This window comes from Vombatus ursinus, unplaced genomic scaffold, assembly GCF_900497805.2.
Source record: "Vombatus ursinus unplaced genomic scaffold, bare-nosed wombat genome assembly UNPS02014812.1, whole genome shotgun sequence".
Classification (NCBI taxonomy): domain Eukaryota; kingdom Metazoa; phylum Chordata; class Mammalia; order Diprotodontia; family Vombatidae; genus Vombatus; species Vombatus ursinus.
In genome coordinates, this window is record NW_020954590.1 from 39099096 (window position 1) to 39113036 (window position 13941).

At 37.6% G+C, this 13941-nt stretch overlaps 1 protein-coding gene across 4 annotated transcripts in view; it reads left to right on the forward strand.

Annotated features, from left to right (window-relative positions):
- LOC114054122 (serine/threonine-protein phosphatase 4 regulatory subunit 1-like) overlaps positions 1-13941 on the forward strand; it is a 79218-nt gene that overhangs the window by 40435 nt on the left and 24842 nt on the right. For 3 of the 4 annotated variants that reach the window (XM_027877258.1, XM_027877256.1, XM_027877254.1), the window contains 3 exons: positions 515-642; positions 4133-4677; positions 9841-9921. In XM_027877258.1, the coding sequence (XP_027733059.1) occupies positions 515-642; positions 4133-4677; positions 9841-9921 (754 nt within the window). The remainder of the gene's footprint in view (positions 1-514; positions 643-4132; positions 4678-9840; positions 9922-13941) is intronic. The other variant, XM_027877257.1, reaches the window with a different exon arrangement.

Sequence of the window (13941 nt, forward strand, 5' to 3'; positions counted from 1 at the left end):
GAAGGTGTAATGGGAAGATGAGGATCCTGCAAAAGAGACAGGGGAGTAGTCAAGCCATGAGAGTGACATTTCATTTAGCTACTTTCTTCCTGGGGGTGACAGAATTTTATATATCTTCTTCTCTGAATGACTATTTTCTTATAATGTTTTATAGTCTCTCTATAGCTCAAACTCCAAATCCCATCAGAAATTTGGAAAATAAAAAAAGAGAAAAGATATGAAAAGTTAGTCAACAACAAATTCACTTAATCAGTAGATTAAGATTAAGGATCTGTTATGTGCCAGGCACTGTGCTAAGTTCTGGGGATAAATTGAAATAGAGGAGGCAGAGGTTGCCATCAGTGCTAATTGAATTAGTTTTTGAGCTATTCTACTCTACCTTATTTTCCAACTTCACTATATTAAATATATAATTAGGTTGTGGAAAGCAGTTTATCTCCCATTGTAAGCTGTCTTTGCCAAAGAATCAATTATATTTGTATGCTGTTAATATATTTTTAAAATTTTTCCCTAGGTTCGCCAAGCAGCCTTTCAGTCTCTGGGACCTTTCATATCAACTTTTGCTAATCCATCTAGCTCAGGCCAGTATTTTAAAGAAGAAAATAAGAACTTAGAAGATATTGTGCTAGAAGAAAAGAACAGGTATGATTTCTGATTCTTTTTTTTCCTTTATTTTGATTTTACTACTTTCAAAATGTTCTTTTACTATCTTAAAAAAATTTTTTTAAGAAAGTAAAGAAATACTTCTTTTGACTGTCACAGCCAGAAGAAGTAAGCAGTGTAACATAATGGGTGGTAGGTGTTGTTCAAGTTTTGGAAGAGCTGAATTCAAGTCCTACCTCTGCCATGTGCTAATTTTATAACTTTTCTTGGGCAAGTCACTGAGACATGTGATTTGTATTGGTAGAGAAAGTTCCTAACCAGGAGCAACTCAGCCAGTAAAGATGATGGAGTAGGAAGTAGTAATATAGACCACCTTCTCCCACAGCTACCCTAACCAAAATCTAAAGGGAATGCCAGACTGAGTCATGATTGGAAAATCTCAGGAGAAACAATAGTAGGCCTAAAATCATAATTCCTCCCGTTGGCAAGTGAACAGGGCACAATTGTGTTTTTGGTTTGTTTTTGTTTTTGCTAGGCAGTGGAGTTAAGTGACTTGCCCAGGGTCACACAGCTAATAAATGTCAGGTGTCTAAGGCCAGACTTGAACTCGGGTCCTCCTGACTTCAGGGCTGGTGCTCTATCTGCTGCACCACTTAGCTGCAATAATTGTGAAACCCATAGTGGGCTTATAGTTCTGTCACTCTGACCTTGGAGCAGAAATATCATATTTAACCTGCAGGTTCAGACCAATGGTGGGCCTGGAGCTCTCTCCCTTTAATCCCACAGAGGGATTTTGGATACCTGAGTGAACATTCAGGATGGACTGGTATCTTTGTTGCTGTGACACATACTCTGGCTTGCCGGGTCTGTTTTCATCCTTTTCCTGATTGCTGTCCTTGCATTCATTCTCTCCCCTTGCCTGGCCACACAGCTACCATACTTATAACCCATAGGTATGGGTTTGATTCTTTCACGCCCCAAGAAACTTGAGTGACTTCCCAATGCCTCTAAGATATAATACAAACTTCTCTGTTTAGCATTTAAAGCTTTTCGTAGTCTGATTTCAGTCTGTCTTCCCAGGCTAGTTGCACACTGCCCTATGTATCAGGCACTTTGTGTTCCAACCATTGTGACCTTTTTTCATTCCACATATACCGCACTCCATATCTTACCTTTGTGCTTTCGTAGGCTGTCTCCCATTTCCTCACCTTTCCCACTTGGAACCCCAGATCAGCTCTTGTCTCTTCCTTAATGTTCTCTTCAGTTATTACTGCCTTTTTCAAATGACTTCGCATTTATCTTATATGGATTGTGTATTTTTTCACCTCTGAACATGTGGCGCCACTCCCCCCCCAAAGAAAGTAAGCTCCTTGAGGGTGGGACATATGCCTGTCCTTTATATTTGTATCCCTAGTACCTAGCACAATGCTTGACCCAGGGCAGGTGTGTAAAATAAATACTTGTTGATTGATAGGTATTCCATTACTCTGCTGATAAGGTGTCCTTTCGCGTGCATGAGGGAGGAAACAGTTAAGTCTGCTGTCACGTATTCTCATAACTTCTACTCTAACTTCTTTTACATTACTCTGCGCATTTAAGAGAAAAAAATCTGGGCATTCTTCTGTTATCTTTTGGCCTTACCTGGATTAAAAATTATCCACAAAAATCTTAGCATTATTTCATGCGTAGAGCACTGTTTAGTTTCTAAACATTTTCTTTACAGCTACCAGGTGAGGTAGGTGGTAAATCCAAGAGAAACTTAGTATGGATAAGTGACTTGCCTATAGTTATATGGCCCAGTTAATATGCATCTAGCAAATTTTGGTGCCTGGTTAGTTGAGAGTCAAGCATCAGACCCTAGTCTTTAAAAAAAAAAAAAAGCTCAAAAGAACTGAGTTTCTGAGACCTGACTCAGATCTTTCTAGGTCTTTGTGACCCTGGGTAAGTAACTTAACCTGTCTCTCAATATTTTCCTCTATGAAATGTGGATAATATTTGTGTTTCAGATCTTGTAACATTTTTACAATACATAAACTCATCAATTTGAATTCTGTATCCACTGATACAGATCATAACCCTTCCATGCTTTCTCATCCTACAGTTTTTGTCCATTTTATAGTATGTATCCAATATACTGCAGGATTTTTTTTTCTCTTTTGAATATATTATGGATATAAAAATAATATGTGGGCTGTACATCTGTTATTTTTAATTTTTGTTGAGTTATCAGCTAGCTCTTTTTCCATTCATGTGTCCTGTCCTTAATGATGTCTTTTATACCACCTCTTGTTAAGGAATATTCACTGGTGTAAAATGCTGCAACTGACTTACACCTCTGTGCATCTTTCCATTGCTTTTTTTTATCACCTGCAGTTTTGATTCATTGTGGATCCTATATAGTGTATGTACCATTATTTAGGATTGTTAAATTAAGTTTTAACAGCTTAAAACTGCACTAAGACTTCTGGGGCACCTTATACAGTAATATCAGGAGAATGTTGGTATTCAGAACATTGTTTTGTGGCAATTAGGTTGAAATTGTTGGGGCAGCTGGATGGCACAGTGGATAGAGCACCAGTCCTAGAGTCAGGAGGATCTGAGTTCAAATCCAGCCTTGACAGTAGCTGTGTGATCCTAGGGAAGTCACTTAACCCCATTTGTCTCACCAAAAAAAAAGAAAAAGGAAAAAAAAAAGAAAGAAGTTGTTGAGGTGGTTTGGTTCCAGCCTGAACTTGTATTTTATTCAATTTTGTTGTGACTAAGGAGCTTTATAAAAGTTTTATATAAACATGTTATAAATGGGAGCTTTTATTCTTAGAGTATACACAGTAGGCTTTTAGTATATAATAAAAAAGCACTTTAGTAAAGAGAATACTGGATTGAGTTAGTCTTGTCACCAATACCTTAACCTATTGACCTTGAACAAATCACTTTAATTTCTCTGAGCCTCAGTTTTAAAAAAATCTTTATCTATAAAATGGTATTACTACTTGATACACACTGCCTATTTCACAGTTTTACTGGGATTTTTAAGTGTCATGTGAGGAGGAGTGTCATGTATTGCAAAGAGTACTGGGTTTGAAAGGAGAGGGCCTGGTTTCATATTCTAGCTTTTATGACTATAGGCAAGTAATTTAACCTCTAAATTTAGACTAAATATTCCTTAGGTTCCCTTCCATCTAAAAATGTATGATCCGATGTGAGAATACTTTGAAACCAATGGAGATATGTTACCAGGAAACTTTTTTATTATAATAATTCCTAATAATTATCAGCTCTTATTCATGCCCTTGGAGCAGAGTATTTGCATGAAGAATAAGAAATAGATTTACCTTCTATTGTATTTGACTTAAGCTAATATTAAAATTAATTTACATTATGTGAGTGCACGTCTTACAGAAAATTATGCAGAATCATTCTGAGTGGCAAGGCAAAACCATGCCATTTACCAAATTTTCAGTAATGGGTTGATTCTAGTATCATTCATGAGAAATTAATGTTTGTTCTTATGTTTTCATGTTTTCTGCAGTGAAACAATCAGGGATGGAGACAGATTCTCAGAGAATGTACAGTTCAGGACAGAGGATATTCCTTTGGATGTCTGTCTTTGTAAATCCAGCTTAAGACTTGAAAATAACCTGGAAGATCATACTAAAACATGTAGGAAATCCTTGAGTGAATCTCATATTTACCTGGATAGGTCTTTACATTCTACTTTGTCTTCAGTATCTCTCCATATTCTTCAGGAAGCAGTAGATGAACTTGAGCAAAGTTCTGGCAATTTAAATACAACGTTGCTACCAGAAATGGACATAAGTTCTCCAGAATCATCTCTCACAGACCAGGAATTATATAACTCCTTCCATTTCTGGAGGACTCCTCTACCTGAAATAGACCTAGATCTTGAGCTTGAGCTTGAACAAGATACTGAGAAAACATTAGATCCAGAGAGTCCAGAAGGAGCACCAGAAGTTACTATACCAGATTCTCCAAATATTACCATGGCTACGCGAAAGGAACTTGAAGAAATGATAGAAAACCTTGAGCCCCATATTGATGATCCTGATGTTAAAGGTATTACAAGTATACTATGTTAAGCACTTTTATCTCCTTTCTTAAAATGCTTGTTTTGACTACTATTTTCTGAATTTTTTATTTTCCTTTGAAAACAGTTCATCTTCATTTGGGGAAGAAAATTGCTTTGATCAAATTAATGAATCAAAAGTAGTTTTTTTCTAAATATTACAAAAATCAAATTTTCAGGAATTATTTTTAGTGAGGGCTAACTTACTATTTATATGCATTATCTTCATAGTATATTTTTTGGTACTCATGTGAAGTACCTCTGAAATTTTCCTAGCAGCAATAAATAGAATGTTATGTGTCTAAGAAACTCCAAATCCTCATGCTTGCATGAATTTTTCCATTTTGTTTTAGGTTTCATTGTTCTAAAAATTAAAATGATTCAGTCTTTCTTTTGATGAAAGAAGGGCCAGTGAAGCTGCAATCAGCTCCTTTCCTGAAAATTCTCATAAACAGTGTTCCAAGAGGATCACTGAATTTCCTTTTTATAGGAGAATCATTTAGTTTTCTGGATCTTTACGTTTTACCAAGCTTCCTGCTCTGTATGAGGTACCGTGCTAAGTGGGTTCAAAGACCAAAATGAAAAATAATACCTGACTGCAAGGAGTCTGAGTTCTTCTGTAGGGTTATAACATGTCCATAGATGTAAATATGAGGCAATTAGAAGATACAGATAGCATTACCAATTAGAGGATCAGGAAAGGTATTTTCCTATAGAAGGTAGTACCTCATATAAGCCTTGAAGGCAGATTAGGATTCTAAGAGGTAGAGGCAAAGAGGAAATATTTTCTAGGCATTGGTGACAACTTGTGCAAAGGAACACAAATGGGAAATTGACTCTCCACTTCAGGGAACAACTAGTAAACCACTCAGAACATGGGGGAGAGGGAGCGGATATAAGAAGTCTAGAAACATAGGTCAGGAAGAACTAGCTGTGGGACCCTGGGCAAGTCATTTAGCCCTGTTTACCTCAGTTTCCTCATCTGTAAAATAAGCTGGAGAAGGAAATGGCAAACCACTCCAGTGTCTTTGCCAAGGAAACCCCAAATGGGGTCATGAAGCCACTGAAACAACCGAAAAACAGTAACAATAACAACAGAAACATAGGAATGGTTCAGAGAAGGAAGGCCTTTAAATGCCAGTCTGAGCACTTTGTGTTTTAACATAAAGCCACTGAAGATTTTTGAGCAGAGGAGTGACGTGGTCAGACCTATACCTTAGGAAAGATTATTTTGGCAGTTGTGTGGAGGATGGATAGAAGAGGGGAGAGGCTGTGAAAGCAGGGTGACCAATTGTTCTAGGTGAAAGGTGAATGGGACAGGAGATATGAAGGTAGAACCAACAAGCCTCAGCAACTGATAAGACATGGGCAGGGTATGAAGAGGCAAGGATGACTTGGAGATTACAAATATGTGTGACTGGGAGGATGGTGCTCTTGCAGTTGTTGGTCCTTCGTTCTCGAAGAGGACCATGGCATCAGGAAGTTGATGCCATGACTTGCAAGTGAATTGGATTTAAGTGCGGGATGGCTGTGCAAAGTCATTAGCCATACTCTATCTTCTGGAGCCATCTAGGTCCAGTGGCGAGATGGAAATCAGGAGGACTGGAGATGGCCTCCATGATGCTCTTAATAGATATAGGGAAGCTGGAAGACTATTCCAGACACCTCACCACTTCCCTCCCTCTCAGTAAAACACCTTTGCTTCATATGTCATTCAAAAAATTGAGATCTTTCAAGAGTTCCCTTTCATCCCCAGTTCTACACATTGTATTACCTCAGCATCATCCTATAAATTTCTCCTTATTTGCTTCAGACTTAGAATATGGGCTTACTCTTTTCATTATCAGTACCATCCTCCCCACCTAAATATTTTTGCCTTTAATTGTATCTCATCCTATCTCTTCTAAGAATTTTCCTCTTGAAATATTCCCTCTTTGCCTAATTTTCAACCTCTCATTTTTTATTGGTTCCTTTTCCACAACCTTTATACATGCCCAAATCTTGACCATCATTAAAAAAACTTCCTCTTGACCCTACTATTCCTTCAAGATGTTATCCTGTATCTTTTGTCCCTTTCACAAACAAACATATAAAAAAACTAACCCCTCACTTTTTCACCTACTCACTTCTAAACAGATTGCAATATGGCTTATTACTCTCTCTCCTATGAGTTTTTGTGACATTTGGATAGAGCTCTGGGACTGCAGTCAGGAAGACGCCTCTTCCTGAGTTAAAATCTGGCCTCAGACAATTTACTAGCAGTGTGACCCTGGGCAAGTCACCTAATCCTATTTGCCTCAGTTTCATCATGTATAAAATGAGCTGGAGAAGGAAAAGGCATACCACTCCATTATCTCTGCGAAGAAAATCCCAAATAGAGTCATGGAAAGTTGGACATGATTGAACAACAACACTCTCCAGGTGACCTCCCATGGATTTAGCTGTCATCTTTGCAAATGACTCCTCAATCTGCACGTGCAGCCCTCTAATCCCAGTCTCCAGCTGACTGCTAGACATTTCCACTTCAGTATCCCATCAGCATCTCAAAACCAGCATATCTAAAATAGAATTCAGTTTCTTTCTCAGCCACACCCAGCCCTCACCGCTTTCTTATTTTTGTTCTGGGTGTAAACATACCTCTAGTTCATAGCTTGGGTGTTATCCTTATTTGATTAGCCATCAAGTCTTGTCAATTCCACCTCTGCAATATCTCTCCCAATGGTCCACTTCTCTCTTACTCAGTGCCACAACCACCATGTTCCAGGCTTTCATCACCACTGTGTTATTCCTCTGCTCAAAAGATTTCAGTTAACTCCACGTTGTCTTTATGATAAATTGTAAATTCCTCTGGCATTTAAAGCATCTCTCGGTCAGCTTACAACCACTCTTTCCAGGCTGATTACACAGGTGGCGTAGTAGATGGAGCATCAGGCCTATAGTCAAGAGGACTCTTTCCGAGTTCAAATCTGGTCTCAGACACATACCAGCTGTGTGACCCTGGGCAAGTCACTTAACCATGTTGGCCTCAGTTTCCTCATCTGTAAAATGAGAAGGAAATGACAAACCACTCCAGTATATTTGCAGAAAAAACCCCAAATGGGGTCACAGAGTCAGACAACTGAAATGACACCTCTACCACCACAACAAAAATAGATTAGGAACTTAACAGTCCAGCCAAACTGAGTCACTTGCTATTCCTCATAGGGAAAATTCTATTTCCTATCTTTTTGCCTTTGTACAGGCTTTCCCTCATTTCTGTAGTTTCTCCTTCCAGCTCAAGAGGAAATTATAGATCTATACACTGCTCCTCCCCAATTTATACTAGAAGTAACAAAACCAAAATGTCTAAAACCAGTTTGCTTTTGCAAGATTGCAGAATGTATGCTTTGTAAGTATCCAGTATTTACTTAACTGTGAATGTGTTATTAACATGTTATTTCCCCAGTAGAAAGTAAGTACTTTAAGGGCAGAGGGCTCTGTATTTGTATCCTCAGTACCTTGTATAATATCTGGCAATAGTGGGCATTGTAATGAATGCTTGTTCATTGACTGACTTTTAGTGAAGGTTAGGTTTATGGGGGTTGGATAATTTCTGTTTTGGACGTGGTAAGCTTGAGATTAGATATCTAGGTGGAGATGACTAGTAGGGAGTTAACAATATAGGACCAGAGTTCTGGTGGAAGATTAGAGTTGGATATATAGATTTAGGAGTCATATTCAGAGAGATGACATATTTGAACCAATGGGAGTGGATAAGATTGCCAAAGTAGAGAGTATAGAGAGAGAAGATGAGCCAGGACAGAACCTTGAAACAGAGTCATCATTTTAGGGTGGGAGATGGATGATGGTCCAGCTAGGGAATAATCAGGCAGATAGATAAAGAACCTTGAGAGAGTAATTAATCTCATGGATGCCGGGGTAGGAAAAAGACTATCCAGGAAGAAGGGATGGGAAATGAGGGTAGTCTCCAGTTTCAAAGGGTGTGGAAGGATCATTGGTTTGAGCAGTAAAAAAAGGTTGTTGATAACCTTGAAGAGAGTATTTTCAGTTTAATGGTGAGGTTGAAAGCCTGATTATAAGGTGTTAAGAAATAAATGGAAAGTGAGGAAGTACAGGCATTTAGTATAGATAGTAAAATTGTGTTTGCCTGATCACTTGCATATCTAATCAAAAGAGCTTTCAGATATGTGTATATCCATCCAGCTAGTTACCATTGAGAGAAGACTAGCACGAAATCCAGTTCATGAGGGGGGAAAAAAAACCTCAAATGTATATATGCAAATGCACAAGCAAGAGGAACTAGTGATACAAAGAGGCAAATTTTGACTCATCATTACCACTGAGACATCCTGTGGTTTAGATGAAACCCATGACTGGAATCTAAAGAAACCCAGGAACCAGAAGAGGAAAACATAGTGGAGTGCATTTGAGTGAAAACAAACAGAAGCAATTTTGTCATCAGAATGTATTACAGACCACCTGGAGAGGAAGGAAAAAGAATCAAAAGTTTAGAGAATGTCACCAGCATGATAGAATGGCATAATACAGTAAGTGATGGTATATTTCAGTTATTCAGGCATCAGTAGGTAGTACTTTCTGCCAGAAGTGGAGCGAATATAATAGCTTCTTGCCTTAAAGAAAGGTTTGGCAGATTAGTCTAGGTGGGATGGTGGGAAACTCTAATGAATGAAATTCTGAAAACACTAAGGCAAATAATTCAAGCTAGAAATAAAAATAGGAATTTTATGAAGTAGTTAATGTGAATGTCACCAAAGAGCTTAAATTTCTAAATAATATGTACAGAAGATGGAAGCATGAGCAGGTAACAGATGTATGGAAGTGTGGTAGGAATAAAAATAAAAACAGCTAATATTTATATACCACTTAGTAAGTGTCAGACAATGTGCTAAGCACTTTACAAATATTATCTCATTTGATCCTCACAGCAACCCTGGGAGTTAGGTACTATTATTATCTCCATTTTACAGATAAGGTGCCACACCATGGTCTGAGTTCAAATTTTGAATTTAGGTCTTCCATATTCCTAGCATTCTATTCACTGCACCACCTAGCTGCCCCTGTAATAATGTCGGGAACAGAACCGAGGATTTTGAGGAAAACTAAGGACAACAAAAATGTTGTTTGTTTTTTAGCTATTTTGGGGGAAAAGGAAGGATCAAAGAAAGGACTGCTGCCTGGGATGGATGGGACACTGATAATTGACCCGAAAGAAGGTAGACCTGCTTAATTCTTATTATGTTTTTGTTTTTTCTGCCAAGGAAAATGACCTTTGTACTAGAAATGGCAGAACAAAAATGCCTAACAGGGAATTGATAATCAAAATAAGTAAGGAGATAGTTAAAGTTAACACTTCAATGACCTTGAATGATTTAGGGCATTTGCTGCACACGAATTATATCCCCAAGTACTGAAAAAATCGGTGGATGTGATTGCTGTGCTACTGTCGGTGGTATTTGAAAGATCATGGAAAATGGGAAAAAATGTATCATTGGACTGGAGAAGAACAAATGTAGTCTTGATCTTAGAAAATAGAAATGCAAATAGAATCTGCATACTAAAAGTCATTGTTCTTGACTTTGCTTCTTCAATTCCTTGACAAAATCTTTAATGAATCATAAAAAAGATGGTTAGTGAATATCTTAAAAAAGGAAGCAAGAGTAACAAAGAACCAACATAGCATCAAGGGCAGATCACGCCATAACTAAATTTACTTCTTTTTTTTTGACACGGTTGCTCAACTGGCAGGTCAGTGGAGTATTATAAATATTAGTGTAATGTGGCAGTGAGAAAAAAAGCCAGTGCAGTTTTGGAGTACAGTAAGAGAGAGAGACATTCAGGAATAAGGGAAAGGTAATTCCTCAGTGCTCTTGTCAGACTCCATCCAGAGTATTCAGTTCTGAGCAGCCTAATTTAGGGAAGGACATTGATAAGCTGGAAAGTATTTAGGATGGGGAAGAGCCTTGAGTCTCTGCTATATTTGGATTAGTTGAAAGAACTGGGCATATTTAGCTTGGAAAAAAGAGAACTTGGGAGGCTTGATGGATGTCTGAAAATATTTGAGGCATTGAGGAAGACAGGTTAGACTTGTTCTTTTTGATCCTAGGAGACAGAATCATAAGCAATGGATGTGAATTGCAAAGAGGCATTTAGGCTTAATGGAAGGAAAAATTTCTTAACAATGAGAAGTGTCAAAAAGTAGAATGGATTGTCATAGGAGGTAATGGTTTTCTGTTTATCGGAAGTCTTAAGGCAGAGGTTGTATGTTCTCCTTAGTTATAATAGTGGGGATTGAGTTGGACTAGATGACTGCTGAGGTCTCTTCCAGCTTTGAAGTTTTATAGGTGATTCGAGAAACTTGTCTGTAAAAGTTAGAAGAGATCACTTTAAATCATAGCAAAAAAATCTCCCGTTGTTTTGGCAGTTTCCACATGATACCAGTTTAGAGTCACTATGGCAAAGAGGGATAGAGTTCTGGGCTTGGAGGCAGGAAGACCTAAGTTCAGCACTCACCTCTTTCACTAGCTGGGTGACTCCTAGACGAGTCACTCGAGCTTTACGTTTGAGGCAACCCCTGTAAACTTAGTACAAAAGTCGCAGAGAGGTTGTGATTGGCACAACAATCATAGGTGCTTGGCATAGTCACATAATAGACCAGTTCAGAATTCATCAGAAAGAGACCTTATCGTAGAATTTCAGAGAAATCTCAGGAACCATCTAGTTCAAACCATATATCTAGAATAGAACCATATATCTAGAATAGAACCTTTTTTCCAGTACATCTAAGAAGTAATTATGAAGCTTGAAGACTTTCAGTGAAAGATGTGACACCTGGTTTTTATCTTAATCAGCTCCCATATTTTAATGGTAAATGCATCAGACTTTTAAAAATAAGATTTTTAGTTTATTTCTTTTTGCCTTTACATCCTGTACTTTTCCCAGTGTCCCTGAACCCTTTTCCCCTCCCAGAGAGCCATCTTGTATAACAAGAAAAAAAGGGGGAAATAGCAAATTAACCAGAATGTAGAAAGAGTCTGACATTATCCATGGTGTTTCAAACCCGCATCCTCCCCCCCTTTTTAATCTCTCTTTAGGGCCAGGCTTGGTCATAATAATTGCTCAGCATTCTGTTTTAGTGGTTCTAGTGCTGTTCTCTCGATTTACGTGCTGTAATCATTGTGGTCACTCTTTCTTTGCTTCTGCATATTTCATTTTGCCTCAGGTCATGTGACTCTTCCCATGCCTGTCCTTAGTATTCATACATACCATTTCTTTCAGCACAGTCATATTCCACTACATTCATGTGCCACAACTTGTTCAGCCATTCCCCACGTGATAGGTGTGGGCTTTGTTTCCAGATCTTTGCTACTATAAAAGGTGCTGCTCCAAATATTTTGGTGTATGTAGGGCTTTTGTTGTTATCATTGACTTTTACTAGGAGTAAATGCCTAGCAGAAGAATGAATCTCTTTATTATTGTCACTTTATTAGAATCCCTCCAAATTACACAGCACACATTTTCAAAATTTGCACTTGAAAAACATTAAATATTGTTGTACTTACTTTGTTTTCATTTACAGAGTATTTCTTAAGTCCTGCTAACTCTCATCAGGAAGCTGTGAAACAAACAATTGTTCCTAGAATATGCTTCCCAGTTTCTAGGATGCATCTTAGTTGATATTCAGAGGAAAAATTATCTCTAAGAACAAATTATAAGTAAAATTTAACTAAGGATTAATAAAGTGAATATGCAATTTTTAAAATATTAAAAAACTAAATAGCCCAATATAAGTACACAAGAGGAAATTCTGAAAATTTAAGAAGTGGATGAATTGGAAAACAAGATTGTAGAACTCAGAAATCTAAAAGCCAGTTTTAAGAGAATAAGAAAATAAATCTTTAGCCAACTTGATTTTTAAAAGGAAATCCCATTAAACTTAAAAATCAACAGTTAAATTTACAACAGAAATGAAAAGAGTGATCAGAACCTACTATAAAGTGTCTGCCAGCAAAACTGAAAATTCAAAAGAAATATAGAATATTCCACAAAAATACAAAATGTCCAAATTAACAATATCAAATAAAGACCTGAAATAATCCAGTCACAAAGAAATTGAACTAGCTGTAAAGGAACTACCCCCTTCCCTTCCGAAAAAATAAACAAACCCAGAAACTTGTCCAGTTTGGTTATACGGTATGATTTTTTCAAGTTCTTAAGGAACAGTTCATACCCTTATTACATAAATCATTCTCTCTCAAATTATTCAAAAATTGAGAAAGAAAATACTTTATTTAACTTTCTTTATGGAATACAGCCTTAATTCTTAAATGAAGGAAGAAAAGAAAAACAAAAAAAGACCAATAATGTTAGTTTATATAGATTAAAAAATTTAAATAAAATCCTAACAAAAAGACCTAGATCTTGCTGGATGGGTGTGTCTCTTTACACTGAAGGTGCCTGTGGCCAGCACTTTATGGATTGAGGGAAGCAACCTCTTCCATTCTCTCACCCACTTTCAGTGATACTGGGCAGTGCAGAAAAACCTTCTGGAAACATCAAGCCAAAATGTTGGGGAATTAGGATCCTTAGCCATGAAACTCCAGCATTTGGGATGAGAAAAGCGTGGTGTGTGTGTGTATGTGTGTGTGTACACTGTCTACTATAACCTAGCTACCAAACTTTATTGGATGCACATTTGGAGAAGCCTAGTTTTTTAAGCACAATGACAAAGCATTGGCTGTGGATATTCTCCCATTATCCCATTGCAGAAGTTTTTTTTTCAGGGTCAGGAATTCTTTGCCAATCCTTCCTCAAGCCTAAAGTCTATTTTTCCTGACCTTCACTGGTTCCACAAGTCTCTCTTGAGTGTCATGTGTAAGCAGTTGCTTGGGTTGTTCTATTTAATAAACTTGTCTAACTTTATAACTCATTTTTGTTTCAGTGAATGTTGTACTGAGGTATAGTAGTGGTAGTAAGTAGTGAGTACTGGAGCTGAAAATCATGGCCTCCTTTTTATCTCACTATGTGAAGCCAAGGGAGAGCTGAAGGGGATAAATTCTTAATGCACATCAATGTACTTCTATTCCCCATGGCCACTTGGAGTAAATATTTGATTATACTTTTACCTGTTTAGACCCATAAAATGATGTGAAACCTACCATATTGACTTTGTGCAGGAACAGAGGGCATCAACCATTGTGGCAGGGACGCAACTCGTGATTAGGTTTTGCACTGAA